Consider the following 25,118-nt stretch of genomic DNA (forward strand, 5'->3'; position numbering starts at 1 on the left):
AGTATTACATCAACATGAGAAGTGAGGAGAAGAAAGGTGGTCATAGAAACACTCAGGCCACTGAAGCATAAGGAGAAGAAAAATTCTTCAGTTCAAGGTTCCCCGGTAGCAGGGTTTCTACTCTGTTGCTTATGGCTGTAAAACTTTCATAGTGTCCAATGCATTGCAAAGGCCTAACCGCAACTGAAACATCCAATACTGTAGCACTACCCTGCTAACAGTGGCAGGAGATAAATTCTGAAGTGGAGAGGAGGGGGAACAGAGTGATACTTTCGGCAGCAAGCAAAGTATTCGACAATGAGGGCAGCGCAGTGGCTTAGTGGTTAGCAATGTTGCCTCACAACATCAGGGACCTGGGTTCAATTCCACCCTCAGGTAGCCATCTGTGTCAAGTTTGCACACTCTCCCTGTGTCTGCATGGGTTTCTATGGGACTTGATGGGCTGAATGGCCTGCTTCTGCACTGTAGAGAATTCTATGATTTTAAATTTTGCGAAATCCAAGCATCATTTTGGTTATAACATCTGCTTGAGCGTAGTCCTGAGTGTTTGTTACATGACCTCTTGTTTTCAACAGCACTTTACAAACAAAAAATCTTTTTTATAATGAAAATATTCTAAGAAATGAAAAATAGAAGATTTTTTAATGATGCGAAGTGAAAGTTGCTACTGTCACAAAGGACTACATGCTGCTCTCTGATTGGTGGTGAGTTTATCCTGAGGGTCAGCATGCCTCAGCAGAAGGGATGAGGTTGGGAAGATTGCTGCCAAATGAGAGAATGGAGACTTTGCTGTTGGTCTCACCCTGCATCACAAGCCAGCCTTCTAGCCAATTGAGCTGGCTGCTCCCGCAAATGGAAACTCCACCAGCTCCCGTGAGGGGCAGGGATTACTCACTGCAGTTTCTTGCAAATCAATTTTTATTTCCTGAAGAATCGAGGACAGTCCAGCGGGACTGAAAAGCTTGGATCGGATGAACTTGCTGAGAACAGAAATGCCCTTCTTGCTGTCCCCGCACACAGACCAGAAACAGCAGCATTGTGGTTATGTTGCTGAAACAGGAGTTAAGAGATCAGGACGATAAACCTCAACACGTGAATTAAAATCCAGCTGGAGAAGTGGAGTGCAGTGAGTTAGTTCGGTCATAAAGAACTCATATTGCATTGGCTGAAAAAAAAAGCACATCTAGTTGAAGTTTTTCATCTTGCACTCTTCAGGACAATTCACAAGAATAACAAATTAAACAGAACATGCCGTTTATACTGTATGACAGGAAACAGCCAAGTGGTTGCCAGGTGGAGTCTGACAGTTTCTTTTCAGCAACTCTCAGTGAATCACCTAAATCCGGGATAAGCAGCTAATGGCACTGTGGCAGTGACTGCGTAATTCCTGGATTGCTGCAAAAGCCCATCTGCTTCAAACTCTGCCCTTTTGAGAAGGAAATTCGCCATTCCCACCCAGCCAAAGCTATGTGTGTGACTCCCAACCCTCCATCACGCAGTACTGCCCCCTAAAACTTCTTTAGCAAACTGCTTGGTTGGGAAGGTCGCAGTGGCTCAGAATCACTTTCTCGTGGGAAGTTAGGGTTGAACAACAAACACTGGCCTTGCCAGTGTCACCCAAATCCTGTGAATGAACGAATGGAAAAAAAAAACCGCAAAGCGTTGACTTGAAGAGATGATCGTAACACTGTTTATGGTCTAGTGTCTTTGGAAGTGCACAAAGAAAAGCAATTGAGCCTCAGGTTGACACATGGTTTTTTTTTATTTCCCACATGCAATCTTCCTGGACTGTTTTGAAATCAATCATGCAGCTCTAATGCCCAGGAAGGTCATGTATCTAGAGACAACAAAGCTGCTGATTCTTCCATTCTGTTACATTTGATAGGTTAAGAGAATGTGGTCAGTAACCAAATCTGCCTCAAGTGATGGACAGAGTAGAAGCAATGTTTGGCAACAGGGCAGCCACATACCACAATCATAGTTTGTATCAGTTAGAAAGATGATTAAACTCCAAATCAAATTCATACAACCAAGATTGAGAAAATAGCAGAGGTGAGAGGCTGATCGCAAGCTCTTAATCAGACACTTCAGGCCAAATGGCTTCCTTCTGCATTGTTAACCAATCTATTCAGATATATATTGACGTATCCTGAGGCGGATAAGACTCAAACCCAGGCCTTGTGCACGAGGGGTAGGGACAAGACAATTGTGCTGCAAGACTCCTTCTTCCTGTACGCTAAGAATTCTGTTGGCCAACAATATTACATATGAAAAGAAATCATTCACAGAAATTCCATCTGACTTAAATACTCCACTAACATTTTTTTTTAAAAAGCGTAGGCAATTTGGGGTTAATGGCAGAGAAAATGACAACATTTTTAGATTAAGAAAAAAAAAGTCCTAACTGACTGTAGGTCCAAAAGTAGTGCAATATTGGTTCAGCACTATGCCCCCATGTTCTGGGGAATTTTTAAGGTAACAGCCTGCACTGAAAACTCAGCTCAGTCCCACTGGAGAAAGTCTGTTACACTAATCCGGAAAAAAATTCCTTTTTAAAAATTATGACTGAAGGTAGATTTGATCATTACTGCAAATACTTTGGCACTACAAATGTGTGTATTTTTTTGGCTCATTTGGATGGCAGAAAGGTTTCTACTTCGGCAACATTGTCTCTTTAGTCATATAAAATATTTTTTTTAAAAAGTTTCCATTAAATAAATGGAGCTACAGGACAAAAATCTTAAATTCAGCCCAATGGTCACGAACAAAATGATGACTGATTTTATTTTCGCAGAACAATCATTGTTTCCTAATGCAATCTGTAATAGCTGACCGACATGGGAAGTTAAATGATTCTATCAAGTGGAACATGACTTTGTGAGAAATAAATAGCTCGGGTGTCAACAGCTTCTCAAGGTTCATGTTTTTTCCGAATTTTGCATTGAGCTGGACTTTTACGATCTGATAACACTTGGCGAATTGTCTCCTTGATCTTATCTTGCAGACTTTGCTTTGTAGCTTCTGGCATCTCCTGTGTCTCACCTTGGGAGTGGCTAATATAAATCTCTCCAATCTGGTTATATCTTCATCAAACATTATTACATCGTCACGGGCATTGCAGGATCTAACTGAGGTATTCAAAGATGATTAAAGCAATTGATAGGACAGATAGAAACAAAGTATTACCTCTGCTGGTTAGGTCCTGATTAAAAGGTAATAAATTAAACCTCAGCCGGTCAGGAATAATATCAGACCCAGTGTAGATGATTATTTCAAATTTCCTCCTCTAAAAAATTGCTAGGCTTGGTTAAAATCTAGGATTGTTAATTTCTAGAAGCAGGGCAAATAAGGGTTGTGGAACCAAGGTGGCTAAATGGGTTCAAATTAATATCAGACACGGTCTAATTATAGAATCCCTCCAGTGTAGAAGCAGACCATTCTGCCCATCAAGTCCACACCAAACCTCCCACATCACCCACTCCATCCCTGTAACCCTGCATTTCCCACGGCCAATCCACCTAACCTGCACATCTTTCGATTGTGGGAGGAAACCAGAGCACCCGGAGGAAACCCACGGCAGAAACTGGGAGATAATACAAGCCCCACACAGACGGTTGCAAGGGTGGAATCAAACCCAAGTCCCCTGGTGCCGTGAGGCAGCAGCAGTAGCTACTGAGCCACCATGCTGTCCCCATGCCGTGGAGCTGAAGAAGAAGCTAGAGGCACCCTTTCCTGTTCTTACTTTGCTGTATAAATGGAACCATTTTATTTTTCATCTTCAATGTTCTACACACAGCTATAAAGAAATACTAGAAACAGCCCTGCACTGATTTGATATTGAGCCGGCACAGGCATGCTGTGTCAAATAGTTCGCTTCTGCACTACTAGCCTGTGTAGTTCCATGTACAACAATATTGAGCATCGAACAATGAATCCCATTTGCTACACAGTAAAGATTATTGACTAGCTAATAAATTGGTATCAATGTCTCCAGGGGACAAAAAAAAACCTTTCCTCAGCAGAGGCAGTGAATACAGCAGACCAAAATGTAGAAACGCTCGAGTAGAAATTAAAACAGAATCTCTTATCAGACAGTTGATTCTGCTATGAATGGATTTTGTTCATTTAAGTTCAGCAAGATGAAGATTGTTTTAAAAAATTGCTTACGCATACAGGATGTTGCCAGGCTAAGAAAGTCGAGTTTATAGATCATATTTAACCTTGTACTTGATACTGAGCCTACGAAATCTATGACGTTCTTTTATGTTACCTTTCATCATTTAAGGTTTTCAATAAAACCATATTCTGAGCAGTGATAAACATGTGCTATACTTTACTGTAAAACATTGATTCAGAAGGCAAGTCACAATGCTGTGATTAGGTATTCAATTTACATTTTGTGGCAATTTTAACCCCATTTAATATCTATATATGTTATGTTAAATAGTTTTAAACACAAACAACCTGTGGTGGTACGCATTGAGTGCTAAACTACTTTGTGTTTGTCACAGCCTTCAATAAAGAAAGAAAATACACTAAAAATATGCAACACACATAAATCAGCATAAATGGGAAGATTTAGTTTTTATACAGAAGTTAATAGACTGGAATTTGGCAGGACAAGTGAAAAGACCTGGCATATCTGGAACTATATATTGCTAAATAAACAAACTAATCATCGAAGATGCATAGTTCAGCCAGCACACATTCTCCAAAGCAAAAAAGACCCCAGGTCTTTAAAGGTGACGTCTAATCACCCTGTTAATTGAAAATGACATCCCAGATCTACTCACGAGATCAGTCTTGGGCAAGTCCTGATAGTCTGCAGAATAGTAGGGTGATGGTCGAGACACTCCATTGCCATCAGATATAGGCTTGGGCGGTTGGGCATGCTGTCTGTATGTAGCACTTTTCGGTGTCCAGCAGAAAAGATTGATAGATTCTCGCACACAACGTTCAATGTCAATTTCTGAAAATCACCAAGGACATCAAATAGTAACGATGAGCACAAGAGCCAGACAATTCAACCATGCTAGTTATGTCAACTGAACCCAGCTGTATATTTCTCTCACTGAAACCACCCTCATGACTGCTTTAGAGAACAAACATTCACTGATCTCTCCTCAGCTCTATGCAAACACATCTCTCCCTTTCTTGCACCCATTCTTTCTTTCTCTGATAATTTTTGTATTTTATGAGCAAGCTGCAGAATATGCTGTAAATAAATGAAATAAGTAAAATATTTTTTTCAACAGTATTCACTCTAGAAAACGACAATGTTGTCGAGGAGAATACTGAGATATAGGCTACTAGATTAGGTGGGATTGAGGTTCACAAGAAATCCTACAGAGTTGAAGATAGATAAGTCCCCTGGGCCAGATGGGATTTATCCTAGGATCCTCTGGGAAGCCAGGGAGGAGATTGCCGAGCCTTTGGCATTGATCTTTAACTCGTCATTGTCTACAGGAATACTGCCAGATGACTGGAAGATAGCAAATGTGGTTTCCCTGTTCAAGAAGGGGAATAGAGACAACCCTGGTAATTATAGACCAGTGAGCCTTACCTCAGTTGTTGGTAAAGTGTTGGAAAAGGTTATAAGAGATAGGATTTATAATCATCTAGAAAAGAATAATTTGAATAGGGATAGTCAGTTTTGTGAAGGGTAGATCGTGCCTCACAAACCTTATTGAGTTCTTTGAGAAGGTGACCAAACAGGTAGATGAGAGTAAACCGGTTGATGTGGTGTATATGGATTTCAGCAAGGCGTTCGATAAGGTTCCCCAAAGTAGGCTATTGTACAAAATGCGGAGGAATGGGATTGTGGGAGATATAGCAGTTTGGATCAGAAATTGGCTTGCTGAAAGAAGACAGAGGGTGGTGGTTGATGGGAAATGTTCATCCTGGAGACCAGTTACTAGTGGTGTACTGCAAGGGTCGGTGTTGGGTCCACTGCTGTTTGTCATTTTTATAAATGACCTGGATGAGGGCGTAGAAGGATGGGTTAGTAAATTTGCAGACGACACTAAGGTCGGTGGAGTTGTGGGTAATGACGAAGGATGTTGTAGGTTACAGACAGACATAGATAAGCTGCAGAGCTGGGCTGAGAGGTGGCAAATGGAGTTTAATGCAGACAAGTGTGAGGTGATGCACTTTGGTAGGAGTAACTGGAATACAAAGTACAGGGCTAAAGGTAACATTCTTGGTAGCATAGATGAGCAGAGAGATCTCGGTATCCACGTACACAGATCCTTGAAAGTTGCCACCCAGGTTGACAGGCTTGTTAAGAAGGCAGACAGTGTTTTAGCTTTTATTAACAGTGGGATCGATTTCCGGAACCATGAGGCTATGCTGCAGCTGTACAAAACTCTGGTGCAGCTGCACTTGGAGTATTGTGTACAGTTCTGGTCACCGCACTATAAGAAGGATGTGGAAGCTTTGGAAAGGGTGCAGAGGAGATTTACTAGGATGTTGCCTGGTATGGAGGAAAGGCTGAGGGACTTGAGGCTGTTTTCGTTAGAGAGAAGAAGGTTGAGAGGTGACTTAATTGAGACATATATGATAATCAGAGGGTTAGATAGGGAGACCCTTTTTCCTAGGATGGTGACAGTGAGCACGAGGAGGCATAGCTTTAAATTGAGGGGCGAAAGATATAGGACAGATGTCAGAGGTGGTTTCTTTACTCAGAGAGTAGTAAGGGAATGGAACGCTTTGCCTGCAACGGTAGTAGGTTCGCCAACTTTAAGTAGATTTAAGTCGTCATTGGGCAAGCATATGGACATACATGGATTGGTGTAGGTTAGATGGGCTTGAGGTTGGTATGACAGGTCGGCACAACATCGAGGGCTGAAGGGCCTGTGCTGTGCTGTAATGTTCTATGTTGAGTGTCAGAGATCTCTGTGGAGAACAAAGAATGCACAATATGATTTAGGAGAATTAAAAATGTCTGAGGTAGCTGAGAATGAAACATGACGTACAGAGAAAATAAACTATATCTTTTGCACTATAATTGCCACTAAAAGGTGTTTTGTCCTCAAGATGAGGACCTGATACGTTTTGTAAATAAAGTACTGTGTGGACCATGTGGAAAAGCGATCAGCTGAATTTTATTGCAAATTGTGAGTATTCTGTAATGCATTCAATTTCATGACTAAAATATATTTATGGAAAAAAGTGGCAAACGGCCAAGAAACCAGCTCAGGTTGAAGCATCAGCAGATAATGAGCCAAGGACGTGCCTTCAGGAGGTGGACACTTTATGATGATGGCGGTGGTGAGGTTCCTATTATGCTGCTGAAAATCATAATTACATAGAAATATGAGTAACCCTTCACCCTTAATCATTCTTCATCCCAAACCATCAAACTAGTTATTGACTTGTATACATAATATCCACAGTTATAAGGCAGGACAAGTGAAAAGACCTGGCATATCTGGAACTATATATTACTAAATAAACAAACTAATCACTGAAGATGCGTAGTTCAGCCAGCATATATTCTCCAAATCAAAAAAGAGCTCAAAGATAAATAAATATATAGTTGCAAAAAAAAAAAAGCCTGCGGCTTTTAAATCCCTAAAGCATTGCGAACATAGCAAGATGAACAGTGAAATGAAAGCAGCCACATCATGTAGCTACAAGTGAAAAACATGACTTATTGCACAAAGGAATTTCTGCACTGGGTGAAACAGCATTAGTCATACTCCAGGACCATGCTTCAGGGAACGGGCACACACAAGAAATTGCCTGAGTATGTTCACAAGGTGACAGGCTTTGGCTGGGAGCCACACCAGAAGAGAGCTACAGGTGCTATTATGTTACCCTCTCCACTCCTGTATCTCGGCCAATTCTGATAAAGCTGACTTTGTCACATTACTAATAAATGTTTTGTCCGGAAGTAAATGGAACGAAAAGGATAAGTTGTGTTACTGTACTGTGATTTACGTGTTGAAAACCTGCAGAATTAAGTATGAAGAAGATCTGTATATTACCAGGACAATGGAATGGGTAAGAAGGGCACATCCAAAGAGTTAATGAAGTGGCACAGAGATGGGATTAACTCAAGGCACCAGCAATGCTGAGTTATTGATAAGCTTCATAAATAAACAAGAAAACAACAGGCTTGCTGTCTTCAAAATAATTCTTGACAGATGCCAACATGACACCCCAACACGACACCCCAACACACAAATAATCTATAAAGAGAAAACAAACTGATGCGTCTTTCCTCAAAATTACTCAAAGAGAAGGAACGAGAATATATTACTGCAATGACTGCGTTAGAATGACACTGATCTCAGAAAGGCCAAATAAACTGCAAACAAATTCACCTTTGAGCAGCACATATTTCTGAGTGTACGCATGTATATTTCCTTTATTCCATGAGCTACATAAGTCAATTGAACATTGATGTTACTTAAAAATTCTTTGGAAATCCATTATTATTTCTTTCCCGGGTTTTGTTTTCCCCTAATCCTGGAATACAGTTCCATAAACACCAGCCACTCTTGGCTGTTTTGTCCAAACGGCTTTCCTGCTTGTGGCTGCCTTGGGAAGTAAATATTCGCATGTGATGAATGAGATTAATTTTGCACATACACCTAATCTACACAAGCACTTTTCCATTGGAATACTACACAGCCAACACAGACAGGAACCTGGACAGATTTATGCTCCCCTCTCCAGCCCAGAAGCACTGAATCCAAAAGCAGCGTCCCAAGGTGACATCCAATTCAGCACACACCCTGGGGCTTCATCTGTAAGACTGCTCCACAAAGTGCGACAAACTGACTGGGGGCAGCACTGATTCTTACCAGCGTTTCCGAATGAGATGGAAGCTTTAGCAATAAAAATTTCTATGTGCTTGCCTGGGGGCTGCTGGCGTACTTGAAAATTAAAAGAAAATTGTGCTTAAAACTGTAATTCTGTGTTTCTGGAGGGTGTATGGGAGAAGACATCGCTTCCTCTACTTGATTCCTTATCTAACAGCCTGCTCTTTACCTGTCCTTAAGGAGAACCAGAATATTCACCTAAACAGCTGCACCCAACAATAGCCTGAAGTAGGGATTTTAAAAAAAGACAGTGTTAATACCACTGTATCAGCAATGCAGATTACACAAATCTATCTCCATTTGAGGGAAGGGGATAACACATTTACAGTTCATTTCAGTAAACAAGGGCTAGAGTTAATAATTTGCTTTTACTGTATCTACAACATAAGGCATAGAGGGAACCATACACAGCAGATACCTACATCCCTTCATGTTGTAGACATCCATTACAACTAACGCTTGGCTTTTGGTGCGACCGCAAAAGAACTTCAATCACATTAATAATTTACTGGCTTCTGTGGATCCTTTCCTGAGAAATAAACTGATACTATACAACAGTAATAAGATAGGGCCCATATAAAATGTGATCACACACACACACACACACAGAGGAGTATTAGGTATTTTCTATTTGATGTGTTCACAGATGTTATTGCAGTCCTCTGGAGCAGGTGCGGCTTGAACCTGGGGCTCCTCAAACAGAGGTAGAGATAATACCACTACACCTCAAGAGATCTGTTTCAGAGTTTTAAAATAAATACACTTTAAGTGTCCATCTTTCAAGCACATTTTCTGTTGGTCACAGTCAGGACATGAATCAAGTTGATGACCAAGTGAAAGGCATAAATTAAATGACCATGATTTTCTTGTTTGTTGCAGGTCAATAAAGTGGTGAATGGAAAGAGCACATTGATCTACCTTTCGCTAACATATAAATGGTGCCTAATGCATTTATTTTGCCGCGATTGCCTGCAGTGATTGATCTCAATTCACCTACAAAATACTTGTTCTGTGATCAGAGATAATGGGAACTGCAGATGCTGGAGAATCCAAGATAATAAAGTGTGGAGCTGGATGAACACAGCAGGCCAAGCAGCATCTCAGGAGCACAAAAGCTGACGTTTCGGGCCTAGACCCTTCATCAGAGAGGGGGATGGGGTGAGGGCTCTGAAATAAATAGGGAGAGAGGTGGAGGCGGACCGAAGATGGATAGAGGAGAAGATAGGTGGAGAGGAGAGTATAGGTGGGGAGGGGATAGGTCACTCCGGGAAGGACGGACAGGTCAAGGAGGCGGGATGAGGTTGGTAGGTGGGAAATGGAGGTGTGGCTTGAGGTGGGAAGATGGGATGGGTGAGAGGAAGAACAGGTTAGGGAGGTAATCTGCATTCCCCTTGCTTTGTTAAGCCACTGTGTTGGAGGTGGAGTCAAGGACACAAGACAATGTAGGCCATTGAGCCTTCTCCACCATTCAGAGAGACCTTGGCTGATCTGGTAATCCTCAAGACAATTTTCTTGCCTTTTTCCTGCAACCCTCATCTTCTTACTGACAAACATTTTTAAACATGTGACCCTTTTATTCTGGAGATTATGCCCTCTAGTTCCACACTGTCCCACATTGGGAAACAACCTTTCGACATCTATCATGTCAAGTCCCCCAAGAACCCTGGATGTTTCAATATGGTCGTGTCTCATTCTTTATTCCAATATGCACAGGCCCAACCTACTCCACCTCTGCTCATAAGACAGAAACTCTATACCTGCTATTATTCTTGTGAACCTCTCTGGACTGCCTCCAATGCCAACAGATCTTTCTTTATATAAGGAACAAAAACTGTTCACAGTATTCCAGCAGTGCTCTGACTAGTGCCTCGTGTTGTTGTAACAAAACCTCCCTACTTTTATAATGCATTTGTTTTGAAACATGGTTCATATCATTCATTTGTGGAATGATTCAGGAATAAAAAGGCCAAATTTTTCATGACACTAAGTTGGTAATAGTGGTGTTTGTGTAGTGTCATCGCCCATCTGTTAAGTTTTCAGATGCCTTGTCCTAATAAGCTGGCCTGTCCAGTTGTGCCATCAGTCTGTACATGATTCCAGAGAGAATTCAGGCTTCATATTTGGTCATCTCTACCCCAAGATAATGTTAGTGAAACGTCCAGGAAACATACCAAGTAATTCAGATCTCTTTATTCCCTTGAGCGTCAGAGGTTGAGGGGTAATTTGGTAAATCTTTATAAAATCATGAGGGGCAAGGATAGAGTGAATAGTCAAGGTCCTTTTCTCATGGTAGGGGAGACGAAAACCAGAAGGTACAGGTTTAAGTTGACAGAGGAAAGACTTAAAAGAGACCCAAGGAGCAACTTTTCCATGTAGAAGGTGGTGCGTGTATGGAAAGAGCTGCCAGAGGAAGTGGTGGAGGCTGGTACAATTACATCTAAAATGGATCTGCATGGATGAGTTGGATCGAAGGGTCTATTTCCATGCTGTACATTTCTATGACCCTATTTATTCATGGGATGTTGGCGTCACTGGTTAGATTGACAGTTATAGTCCATCCCCAAATGTCATTAAGAAGGTGGAGATAGTAAGAACTGCAGATTCTGGAGTCAGAGTCAATACAGTGTGACACTGGAGGAACACTGAGATGTCAACTTTCCCGTTCTGCTGATGCTGCCTGACCTGCTGTGTTCCTTCAATGCCACACTGTATTGACACCATTAAGAATGTGTAGTGAGCTGCTTTCTCGATCCTCCGCAGTCCATATGGTATAGGTACAGGGCCTGCCGTTAAGCAGTGAAGGAACCGTGTGGAACAAGGTTCTGATATAGAGTACAGCACAGAAAGTGCTGCATACATCATAAAATACAAACTAAAATAAAATAAAGAATTGTGGATGCTGAAGATCTAAAACAAAAACAGAATTTCCTGGAGAACTGCAGCAGATCTGGCACCATCTGTGGAGAAAAACCACAGTTACAGTTACAAGTCCAGTGATCCTTCGGGGTTGAGTCACTGGACCTGAAACATGGGAAGTACAAACATTCATTAAATAGGAAACAGAATGTTTCTCTTCATGTTCTCACTTCTTTGTCAACTCTGTCAGGAAATGTAATTGTTAGTGATTAGTATCATACAGCAAGTTATTCCTATCCACTCCAGAACAGCCTTCCAGCTTGCATTTTCCACAAGATTGAGCGGATCTGAAATTCTGATGCCTGTGCGTCCCTGCTCATACCAAGTCTCAACCACAATCGTGCCTGTGCTTATAGATTACTGTCCGTATAGGCTTGATTCAAAAATTCTCATCTTTGTTTCCATTCCCTCTGTGGCCTCACTCACCCGTATCTTTGTAACCTTGTCTGGTCCTACAAATTTTCAGAACCTTTGGATTTCCTCAGTTTTGGTCTCTTAGGCATTGCCAAGTTTCACCACTCCACCATTGGCAGCCACGCCTTCAGATACTCAGGCACAAGCTCTTGAATTTCCTTCATAAATGATCCACATTTCTTCTTTATGACACTAATTAAAACCTCTGACATTTCATCATCTGACCTGATATCAAATTACATGGGTTGCAATCACATTTCTTCGACAATGCTTTTGTGAAGCACTATGGAATATCTTATAACATCAAAAGAACAGCTTAAAGGGAAGTGGTTGGTCCCGTCGAGTTCGTCTTGTCACATGTTCCAGTCATATTCCCATGTCACCATTCTGGAGTGAAATTTTGGATTCAGAAGCTGATCTCACATCAAAAATTCATTTTTTTTCTACTCACATAAAAAATTCTTAAAAATGATTCTAAGAATTTGGGCTATTTTGGTCTTCAAGACAAGCTGAATTAAGTAAAATTATGGCTGCCTACGTGTTGCTTTATTTTTCCATTTGATCTTGGATAAATCTGACTTGCAGCTTGTGACTGAATAATAAAGAGCCGTTTACGGAAAATACAGGCAGCCATTCAAGAAATGCAACAGGTAATCTGTACAAATTCTAGTGTGTAACCCGGTGTTATCAGAGGTACACATCATCATTCCTGAGATACAGTCTTCCCAGTGACTGTGAGCTTCCAATTACAAGCTCAACATTACTAGAAGAGCGCATTTGCTCCTGGAAAGTTCAATTTGACATGAAAATGCCTACTGTTTTAAAAAGGATTAAATCATAGAATCGCTGATTTTAATCCCGAAAATGTTAGAGCAGCTACCAAGACAGAATTCAAACCATTGGAGCCTTTTTTTATACATAATTAAATTGGGAAGGTGACGTTTTCTTCTTAGCACAATTGCCCTACTATTACAAAGAAACTGTACCACATTTAACAATACACCAAGCATAATACGGCAAACTTTTTATTAACTGGCACCTATGGGACCAAGAGCGTCTGCCAGTTGATCAAATATTCTGGTTGATCAAGAGGCCCACGTAATCAATGTAAAAACACATGCTGAGTAACAGAAGTATAATGCAGGGTACATGCGCATCACTGTTATACTTTATTTATTGCATAAATCACTTAAATAGTACTGCAACTTTGCCTTGAATAAAACTTAGCAGCAGACAACCTCTTCACTCACACCTTCAACTGATTGCATGGAGATAGTGGCAACACAGTAAACTTCTGGTATTTGAGGTATGTCATTTTTGCTGAGTGTGCTGGTTAAAACAAAGTTTGCTGCTTCAGAATTAAAAATTGCTTCTGTGACCTTGCACTGTCTCTCTACGGCAATGCAAATAAATTTGAAAACACCGTTGAATTTACAAAGCCATATATTATCTGGATGCCCAGGCATAGTAAATCAATTAAATTAAAGCCTCTAGTGCCACATTAAAACTGCAAATCTGATGGAACCCAGTACCTGACTGTACACACGCGTGCATTGAATACGGTTCGTTGAACAGCTTTTCCTAGAGATCACTCACTCGATGCTCTTACCTGGTAAGTCTGAAAACAGTAGAATGCATTCATTGAATCCATTGGACAGTAATCTGTCTCGCAACTGTTGTAGAATGGCTACCCCAATACAGAACGGGAATGAGGAGTTGCCCAAGAGTAATGTGTCCCATAAGTGGAAGATCTTGTGCAAAGGAAACACATCTGTAAATATAGTCACAGAGAAGGTCAGATTCAGCACCAAGGCATATATTTAGTGAGGAATAGGATTGAATTTCTCATTATGCAAAATTTTAGAAAGATTGCTTTTAATAATTGTTCTAACCCAGCATGATGCAAAATTGGTTTCTGTAGATTAACACCGACATTTTATCTGCCTGAAATCATTTTTAAAAGATATTGTTTTTGTTGGTTAGGCTTTACTTTCACAACTTATTTTGGAGTTTAATCTGGAAGAGAGACAAATTTTATGAGCGGCTGTTGTAACAATTTGGTTACTGTAAATTTCAGCTGAAAATAGGAGCCCACTTGATTGATGCTCTAAAACCACCAGTCAGAAACATCATCAAAACAAATTCATCATAATAGAAACGATCAGCATAAGTGTTAGTGGGCACCATTTCTTGTCAAAAAGCTATACAGAGCAGGTCCATAAAAACAAACTTCTCACGCAACTATTTCCTGTAAACTGTTTAAATGTTGTGAGCAATAGTTCATGCTGTGATTCCTATTCTGTTTACTCGAATTTATTAAAGTAGTAAATTGCAGCCTGATTTTATGAAGACAGTGCATGCTACAACCATCAATGAGCTGAGATTTCTGTCCTGATATTATGTTATGTTTATTTACATTAACTAACACAAACATTTTCAAGGATTTCTCCCCTGAATTTTGACAGGTAAAAATGAGTACTACTCACGTGTAAACATTGTGAGAAACCATGGAATGGCATAAAGCTTAAAAAAAATACAAAAAAGAAAGCACTATTAGGGCATGGAGATATCATCTATTGCACAGGCAGAGTGATTAATCAACAATGTTGAGCTTTTGACTGCATACAGTACAGAATGGCAATTTTAAAATGGTCACTTTTACAGTAGCTCACATCCTAGAATGTGACACCATCAAACCTCCAAACTGGAGACACCAGCTCATGCATTCATGCCTTCTTATGCACACAATCCAGATTGTTGCTTCAGTGCAACGCAGAAGAGGTGCCACATCGTTGGAAGTGCTGTACCTTAGACGAGGCATTAAATCCTACCTGCCATAAAAGACCCCACAGCACTACTTAGAAGGGCTAAAAGTTTTCTGGTAATACCAGCCAACATTTCTCCATCAACCTACATTACTTACGATTGCTCAACTGTTTGTTTAATCACATTTTTGTCTCTGGGATCTTGGTGAACCCGTACTGGATGTTGCATTTGAGCATATGCCAATGTATGTCAGTGACTGTGAAGTTCTTTGGGACGCTTTGAAGATGTAAGAGGCGCTATATAAACATTTCCTCTCTCTTGTTGGACTTTCCTCTAAGAGTCTGGATTTCCAAGGAAGCTACTGGACCCTGTACGCTGCCTGGTCTCAGCTTGACTATCCACAATAATAGTCTCAGCATTACACAATATAAACACGATTCAGAATTCCCAGCCAATCTAAATTATTTCCTGGCAAAAATAGCTGCAAGAAAACAAATCTGTATGGATGCTCCCCTTCTGAGGTTTCTCATGTCCACCATATGTGGGTGCTTGCTGGCACGCAATAGTTGTTACAGTTGCCTACATAAAAAGTCACTGCACTTGAAAAGCAATCTGTTACGTGGAATGCTTCATGTGTTTTGGTAACTAAACAAGATGATTCACTGAAACAAACAATACCTTTAAACCTCTGCTCACAGGCATATGCTAAGATCAATCTACAGCTAACTATTCAAGAGCCAAGAGTGATTGTCTTTGATTTAGTTCTGTTACTTGATGGCTCCTTTAACCATATCCACATGAAGGTCTGGCTCCAACAGGGAAAGCATATTCTTTTATGCCAACTGTGAAAGAAACACAGCCTGCAGGTACCACATTCATCAAGAAGTTGGGTAGTCTTTCATATAATGAAATTCTTCACATTCATTACTACTTCTTCAGGTTTGACGTCTATTTAGGCTATAAGACCATAAGATATAGGAGCAAAATGAGGTCACCCAGCCCATTGCGTTTGCTCTGCCATCCACTCATGGCTAACAAGTTTCACAACCTCATTCTCCTGCCTTCTCCCTATAACCTTTCATCTGAATCAACAGCTTATGTATCTCTGTCTTAACTAACTCAATGGCTTGGCTTCTACAACAATAACATCCACACAGTCACCACCTTCTGGCTGAAGAAATTCTTCTTCACCTCAGTTCTAAATTGTCATCCCTTCATTCCGAGGCTGCGTCCTTGAGTCATTGTCTCTCTTCATAGTGAAAGCATCTTCTCCACATCTATTTTATCCAGGCCTCTCATTATTCTATAGATTTCAATAAAACCAGCTCATCCTTCTAAACTCCATCAAGTACAGACCCAGATTCCTCAAGAGCTCGTCATACGAGAAGCCCTTCATTCTCCTCTAGACTCCCTCTAGTGCCAGCACATCTCTCCTTAGATACAGGATCCAAAACGTTCACAATATTTTGATGCGGTCTGACCAGAACCTTGTACAGCCCTAGCAGTACATCCCTGTTCTCATATTCTAGCCTTCTTGAAGTGAATGCTAACAGTGCATTTGCCTTCCTAACTGCCAACTAAACCGGAAACATGAACTCGGAATCCCGAGTCCCTTTGTGCTTCAGATTTCCTTTTCCCCATTTAGAAAATAGTCTTCACCTCCTTTCTCTCATAATCTGTCCATGTTCTTCTGCAGAGAATGTAAACGCAAATCCCACCATCATAAAAACAAACAATTCACGGACTGTGGATGTTGCTGGTAAGAGCAGCATTTGTTTCCTGTCTCTATTTTCCCTTGAATAGAGTTGCTTTTTAGGGCATTTCAGAGGGTAGTTCAGGGTCAACAAATTGCTTCAGATCTGGAGGCACATGTCAGCCTGAGTGAGTAAGGATGACAATTTTCCTTACCTAAAGGGCATTAGAGAATGAGATCATGTTTTATGATAACTGATGATCATTATGGTCATCATAATGGTCAGAAAATCTAACCAATATGTTTTGACATTCAACAGCATTTCCATTGCAGAATTCTCCACTATCACTACAACTTGGGAATTACCAATGACCAGAAATTGAACTGAACTAGCTATGTTAATACTTATAGCTACAAGAGCAAGTCAAAGGCTAGGAATCCAGCAGCAAGCATCTCACTTTTTGACTCCCCAAAACCTGTCCACCATTTACAAGCACAAGTCAGGATTGTGGTGTTGCCTGGATGAGTACAACTCCAATAACACTCAAGAAGCTTGACACAATCCAGGACAAAATATTGCACTTGATTAACAGCACATCTACTCCCTCCACCACTGACACAGAGTGTATGACTTTCAGGACACACTGCAGAAATTAACCAACACTCCTCATGCAGCACCTTCTAAACTCACAACCTCTACCATCTAGAAGGATAAGGGCAGCAGAGATAGAGACATGGAACACCATTACCACCACGCCACTCACCATCCTGACTTGAAAACATATTGTGCCTACATTGTAGTTGGGTCAAAATCCTGGAGCTCTCTCCCCATTGACATTGAGTGCTCCCTACACCAAATGGTTCAAAAAGCAGCTCACTGCCACCTGATCAAGGGCAGCTAAAGATGGGCAATAAATGTTGGCACAGCCAGTGATGTTTCTATCCCGTGAATAAAGGGGGGAAAAAAAACTTTATGGGCACTAGTTTACAATTTTAGGTTGCATTCATTGATCTTATATGATGCTACAATGGAACTTGAACCCATACCCCCACAGCATTAATCTGAGGCTCCGCATCACCAGTCCAGTAACATTTCACATGTGATATTCGAGTGGAAAAGTGACTATGACGCTGTTGGAGTGTCATAAAAACCCAGCTGGTTCAACTAATGTCCTTCAGGGAAGGGAACCTAACATCTCAACAGTTTCAGGCTCTCAACAACATGATTTAATACTGTTGCTGCTCTGAACTGACCCAGTGATTTCTTCTTTTGTGAGAGAATATTATGGGAAACTTGAGCTAGGTGACAAAACCAGCAATACCTGCATCTTCAGACTGAAAAAAATTGTCATGTTCCACTGAACAAACATCAGTTTTCAGCAACAATACGGCCATTGTATGTTAGTGTAACTTCCACAAACTGCAATTTTCAGAATCATTGTTTGACTTAAAAATGATGAGCATCTAATGTTATTTTCAAAGCTTACATTAAAAACCCATTTTTCCCCACAGCTGATGTCTGCAGGATTCTGAAACAGCACAGTAACGTGCAATGCAGGTTCAACTCAGCAGGAGGGAAAGAAAGTTTTTTCTGTGTCTTTTGTACCTGAGTTTAGAGTCTGGCATCCAGATGCTCTTGTTGACTCACTGAGAATGAGTGCGGTTGTGGACAGTGAGGAACCATGTATTGGCTTACATACACACAAAGGCCGTTGGAAAATGAATTATTTATAGTGTTCAAGTGGCATTCTTAGATTCAAGTCTTTTGATAAGTCTCCAAAGGAAATTTAATTTTGAGCAGTGACAGGTTTACAGGTATAACAAAGGCAAAAGATCCTGCTTACAATTAAGTGACCTCAAAGCACTAAAGTACTGAATGTCACTTTGTACAGATTTTAGGAAAGTTGAGAGTTACTTGCACTTTAGACCCATATAGAACATTCAGTATTTTTGACTGTTGGCAGCTCCTGCTTTAATTTACTTCAATTTGATGGACTGCAGTCGACTTCACAAATGTGAACATTTACTACTTTCGATTCAGATCTAAATCCTCAACATTTCAGAATGGCTAAAGGCCAGAACAAACAAATAACAATGTCTTTGGTGGCGTTTTGGCTGCCACATGAAGACAGAAAGAAGAATTTCTACACATACAGAATTCTAATATGACTCGCCCAGATCATTTCACCGGTAATCATTTATTCTGAACTGTCATTCTGGGGTTGAATCCTACAACCATTTTCCAATGGAACAGTGCATTGAAAATTAATTTGGTTTTTGATGGCAAAGATTGAGGAAAGGAATGAAACTTGTGTTAATTTTTTTTAGAAACGGGGGTGATGAAGCCTCGAGTCAATGTCTCAGCTTAAAAGAGCCTCTTTCTGTACAGCACCCCTCAGTGCTGCAACCAGCTGTCAGGCTAAACTACAAGCTCAAATCTTGAGCTTACAACCTTGTATATTAGAAATAAGACTTTTACCAACTGCCTTCGAAAATTTGGCTACTGAAATGCCCGAGAACAGAGACTGCAGTATATGTCGCCAATGTTGTACTCAAAGCATACACTGGGGGCCTCAAACAGGCATCTGCTCCTCTACATGCATTCGCACAGGAACTAAAAGTGGTCTCGCAATATGCCCTGGACACCTAACGCTGGAGCCTCTAACAAAGTTGCTGGGCTTTTCCGGTAGATTGAGTGTTCACACAACACCCACCATGTTGGATCATGCCTGAAGTAGGCTCAGTGTCTTTAGTGTTACATTTTTAAAAGCTATGCCGCCATCTATCAACATAAAGCAGGACTGCATTATCTCCTTCACTTCAAATACAATGTGAACTCTGCTTCTTTCTGGCAATTACTCTTGAACAGATTTTTTTTGAACAATTGCAAAAATAAACAGAAGGCATTATCAGGGACTGGTAGTTCATGAAAAATGCTCCATTGGCTGCAAGACAATCATGAACCAGTCAGTAGTTCTCATGCCGCTTAGTTGGAAGGTTATGGGTTCAAAGCCCCGTATCAGGAACTTGTCCACATAGTATGGCTGACACTTGAGTGCAGTACCGAGAGAGTGCTGCACTGGTTTTAAAAATGAAACCTCAACAATGATGCCATGCCTGCTCTTTTCTAGTGAACAGAAAGGACCCCAGATGACTTTTTTAAATGAAGCGTTGGCAGATTAGCCCAGTGTTCTGGATAATATTCATCAACTCATTGTATAACGTAAAAAGATAACAGGTGATCTGGTTATCATCATACTGCAGTTTGTGGGAGCTTACTCAGTGGTGACACTTCAAAAGCTGTAAAATGCTATGGGATGTCCTGAATAGTGTGGATTCAGAGTTCTCTTTTAAAAACCCTTTACTTGGACTGACAAGGATTTACTGTGGGTTTTCAATTCACAAGCTTCCCTGAAAAAGGTTTCAGAGAAAGACGTATAGAGTCAGACAGCATAAAAAAAAAGACCCTTCAGCCCAAGCAGTCTACGCCGACCATAATCCCAAACTAAACCAGGCCCACCCACGTGCACTTGGCCCTTATCCTTCCAGATGTTTCTTATTCATGTACTTATCCAAAAGCTATTACACTGGGTAATGTCTCGGACTTTGTAGGGATAGGGACAGAAATGCATCCACAAGCTGCACCACAGCAACTCATCAACGGTCATCAGAACCACCTTCCAAACCTTTGCCCCTATTACCGAGAAGGAAAAGGATTACAGGGCATATGAGAACATCAAGTGCAACTTCCCCTTCAATGGCATGCACCAACCTGACTTGGAACTATATCACCAAACCTTCATTGTTACTGATCAGAATCCTGAAGCTCGCTTCCGAAAAGCATTGTGGCTATACCAACAGCACATAGGCTGCAGTGGTTTATGTTAGTGGCTCACAACACCCTGTGCAATGGCAATTAGGTCAGGATAATCAATGCGAGCATAGCCAAGAACACTCACATTCCATGAATGAATAAAAGTGCCCTGCATGCCCAAAACATTGTGATTGGTGTCATTGTGGTGTGAGGATATTTTCAAAATTGATAAGATGATTAATGACATCTACTGCATACTTTCTAAACTAAGTGTAGTCTTTTAAGATGTTATCAATGATACAGTGTGATCATTCATAATATTAAACAGAGCAACTGAATGAGTTGAACGCCTTGTGCCTACAGATTTCTTTTGATAGGGTATGATTTACAGCCAATATTAATCATTGTATACAATACAATACAGCCAAGTTGCAATGTGTAATAACAGATAACAAAGTGTGAAGCTGGATGAACACAGCAGGCCAAGCAGCATCTCAGGAGCACAAAAGCTGACCCTTCTGATGAAGGGTCTAAGCCTGAAACGTCAGCTTTTGTGCTCCTGAGATGCTGCTTGGCCTGCTGTGTTCATCCAGCTTCACACTGTGTTATCTTGGATTCTCCAGCATCTGCAGTTCCCATTATCGGGACGCTTCCTTGAGCCGACATAATCTGTCCATCTTCTCTCCCACTTATCCACCCTCCCAACTCACTGACCAATCCCTGACCTGCACTCACCTATCACCATTCCACCTACCTTCCCCAGCCCCATCCCTCTCATGTATAATAACAGTTCTGTCTTTTACAGAACGCTTTTCATGAGCTCAGGATATCGCAAAGCATTTAACAGTCAAATTACTTTTGAAGTATGATCAATACAAAAAAAATTGCCTAATTGAGCACAACAAGGTTCCATAAACACAACAATGTGACAATGATCAGATAATTTGTTTTTGGTGGCATTAATTGAAGGACAGATATCAGCCACAACATTGGCTATCATTACCTGCTGTTTCAGAAATGCTGCAATGTGACCGTTTAGAGTCAGAACAGATGGGAGCTTGACTTTCCATTCAATGCTAACAGGATTCTCCGTGTGGTGACAGGCTTCAATATTTTTGTGCTGAAGTCCTGCAGTGAAAATTGAACTCAGAGGCAAAAGTGCCACTGACAATGTCAAAGGTGACACTTTAGTAAGTGGACTCAAATCCACAGCACTGTATACAGCTTGGCTGCAGAATGAAGGGTTCTGACAGGTTGAGTGACTTTTTCTTATTTTGCATATGCCAGAGTTCTTGCTGTGTGATATCTCAGTGCAAGTGGATGACTGCATTCACGTTAAAAATAACTTCACTGAAATGATTAGGAATTGAAATCGTAAACTCATTTCTACAAACACAAGATAATAAAATGTGAGGCTGGATGAACACAGCAGGCCAAGCAGCATCTCAGGAGCACAAAAGCTGACGTTTCGGGCCTAGACCCTTCATCAGAGAGGGGGATGGGGGGAGGGAACTGGAATAAATAGGGAGAGAGGGGGAGGCGGACCGAAGATGGAGAGCAAAGAAGATAGGTGGAGAGGGTGTAGGTGGGGAGGTAGGGAGGGGATAGGTCAGTCCAGGGAAGACGGACAGGTCAAGGAGGTGGGATGAGGTTAGTAGGTAGCTGGGGGTGCGGCTGGGGGTGGGAGGAAGGGATGGGTGAGAGGAAGAACCGGTTAGGGAGGCAGAGACAGGTTGGACTGGTTTTGGGATGCAGTGGGTGGGGGGGAAGAGCTGGGCTGGTTGTGTGGTGCAGTGGGGGGAGGGGATGAACTGGGCTGGTTTAGGGATGCAGTGGGGGAAGGGGAGATTTTGAAACTGGTGAAGTCCACATTGATACCATATGGCTGCAGGGTTCCCAGGCGGAATATGAGTTGCTGTTCCTGCAACCTTCGGGTGGCATCATTGTGGCAGTGCAGGAGGCCCATGATGGACATGTCATCAAGAGAATGGGAGGGGGAGTGGAAATGGTTTGCGACTGGGAGGTGCAGTTGTCAACTGCACCTCCCAGTCGCAAACCATTTCCACTCCCCCTCCCATTCTCTTGATGACATGTCCATCATGGGCCTCCTGCACTGCCACAATGATGCCACCCGAAGGTTGCAGGAACAGCAACTCATATTCCGCCTGGGAACCCTGCAGCCATATGGTATCAATGTGGACTTCACCAGTTTCAAAATCTCCCCTTCCCCCACTGCATCCCTAAACCAGCCCAGTTCATCCCCTCCCCCCACTGCACCACACAACCAGCCCAGCTCTTCCCCCCCACCCACTGCATCCCAAAACCAGTCCAACCTGTCTCTGCCTCCCTAACCGGTTCTTCCTCTCACCCATCCCTTCCTCCCACCCCCAGCCGCACCCCCAGCTACCTACTAACCTCATCCCACCTCCTTGACCTGTCCGTCTTCCCTGGACTGACCTATCCCCTCCCTACCTCCCCACCTACACCCTCTCCACCTATCTTCTTTGCTCTCCATCTTCGGTCCGCCTCCCCCTCTCTCCCTATTTATTCCAGTTCCCTCCCCCCATCCCCCTCTCTGATGAAGGGTCTAGGCCCGAAACGTCAGCTTTTGTGCTCCTGAGATGCTGCTTGGCCTGCTGTGTTCATCCAGCCTCACATTTTATTATCTTGGAATCTCCAGCATCTGCAGTTCCCATTATCTCTACAAACACAAATTGGGATCATTGTATAATTTCGGAAATCTATCACTGTTCTTTATTTTATTGCATGTTTTAAAATATTTACAACATGGCATATAATCTCCAGCTCAATGTGCACATTTCCCTCTTAGCTAGCCTTACTCAATAAAGTCAGAGACAGTAAGAACTGCAGATGCTGGAGTCCGAGATAACACAGCATGGAGCTGAAGGAACACAGCAGGCCAGGCAACATCGGAGGAGCAGGAAAGCTGATGTTCTGGGTTGGGACCCTTCTTCAAAAATAGGGGAGTGGGTAGGGAGCTCTGAAATAAAGAGAGAGAGGAGGGATGGGGCTGGGGAAGGTAGGTGGGATGGTGATAGGTGAGTGCAGGTCAGAGATTGGTCAGTGAGTTGGGAGGGTGGATAAGTGGGAGAGAAGATGGACAGATTATGTCAGTTCAAGGAAGCGTCCCGAGATGGGGCGTTCTACTCTCAAACTCCCAGATGTCCTCTTTATTTCAAAGCATCGCAGCTTGCCCCCTTTGGTGGTCGAAAGTGCTTTCAACCACATCTCTTGCGTTTCCCACATCTCTGCCCTCACAAGCCCTCCCCCAACAAAAATAAAGACAGAATCCCCCAGGTCCTCACGTATCACCCCACTAACCTCCGTATCCAACGTATCATTCTCCGCCACTTCCACCACTTGCAATCCGACCGCACAACCAAATGGTGTATTTCCCTTCCCACCCCCACCTGCCTTTTGTAGGGACCACTCTCTCCGAGACTCCCTCGTCCGCTCCACTCTCCCCACTAATCCCGCCACCCCTGGCACCTTTCCCTGCAACCGCAGGAAATGCCACACCTGCCCCTTCATCTCCATTCAAGGCACAAAACAAACCTTCCACATTAGGCAGAGTTTCACCTGCACATCTCTCTATGTGGTCTACTGTGTCTGCTGCTCCCGAAGTGGAGGCTCGGAGACCACTTTGTACAGCACCTGTGCTCTGTTTGTGACAAACCACAACACCTTCTAGTTGTGAACCATTTCAACTCTTCCCCCCCGCCCACCCACCGACTCCCTGGGTGACATGTCCATCCTCAGCCTCCTCCAGCATCGCAAATGATGCCACCCGCAAACTGGAGAAGCAGCGCCTCATATTCTGTGTTGGGATACAGCCCTATGGCCTAAGCGTGGATTTTACCAGTTTCAAAATCTCCCCACCCCTGGCCTAATCCCACGACCAACAATCTCTCTCCCATCCCTGCCTCCTTGGCCTGACACAACCTGTCCATCTTCTCTCCTACCTAGCCGCTTCTCCCACCTCACCAACCAATCTTGACCACTTCCTACTTGCACCCACCTATCACCCCCAGCCCCAACCCTCTCTCGACTCATTTCTGAGCTCCCTTCCCCGCCCCATTTCTGAAGAAGGGTCCCAACCCGAAACGTCAACTTTCCTGCTCCTCTGATGCTGCCTGGCCTGCTGTGTTCCTCCAGCTCCACACTGTATTATCTATTACTCAATTACATGCTCACATTTCAGAGAATCCCTAATCAAAATTAACAGCATTGATAAAACAGCAAATTTTTGCTAACATTTTACTGAAGCCCTATTTAAAACAGTGTTACGGAGAAAGGGTGTTATTCTTCAGAGAATGACCATATTGGTTTAGGAACACAGCTATCATCTTACCCTTTGCGATGCCTCAGTTACAAATGTAAGCCTAAGTTAGACTGATACAAACATCATCTCACAGAAAGAGACGACCGTAGGCAGCTAGAACCATACTAGCATGAGCCAACATTTTAATAGCATTGCTCAACCTTCCTTGATAAAAGATTAGTCTGATTTGGCTGAAACAGGATTAGTACTTGAGCATCAACTTCAGGACATGAAATGATTTAAATGCGATTGGCCATCACAGCAAACACATGGGAGTGGAACTGGTGGGTGTGCTATTTTCTTCAACTCTGCATTATTTGTACAGAATGCTGTTTACTTACTGAA

General features: G+C 42.2%; 1 protein-coding gene across 5 annotated transcripts in view; it reads right to left on the reverse strand.

Moving 5' to 3' along the window:
- The window catches only part of tbck (TBC1 domain containing kinase), a 187,913-nt gene that overhangs the window by 81,395 nt on the left and 81,400 nt on the right, over positions 1-25,118 (reverse strand). For all 5 annotated transcript variants that reach the window (XM_048541931.2, XM_048541957.2, XM_048541949.2 and 2 more), the window contains 3 exons: positions 14,645-14,681; positions 13,768-13,929; positions 4,794-4,969 (listed from right to left, as the gene is read on the reverse strand). In XM_048541931.2, coding sequence (XP_048397888.1) covers positions 4,794-4,969; positions 13,768-13,929; positions 14,645-14,681 — 375 coding nt within the window. The remainder of the gene's footprint in view (positions 1-4,793; positions 4,970-13,767; positions 13,930-14,644; positions 14,682-25,118) is intronic.

The sequence above is a fragment of the Stegostoma tigrinum genome, chromosome 1, assembly GCF_030684315.1.
Source record: "Stegostoma tigrinum isolate sSteTig4 chromosome 1, sSteTig4.hap1, whole genome shotgun sequence".
NCBI classification, from domain to species: Eukaryota; Metazoa; Chordata; class Chondrichthyes; order Orectolobiformes; family Stegostomatidae; genus Stegostoma; species Stegostoma tigrinum.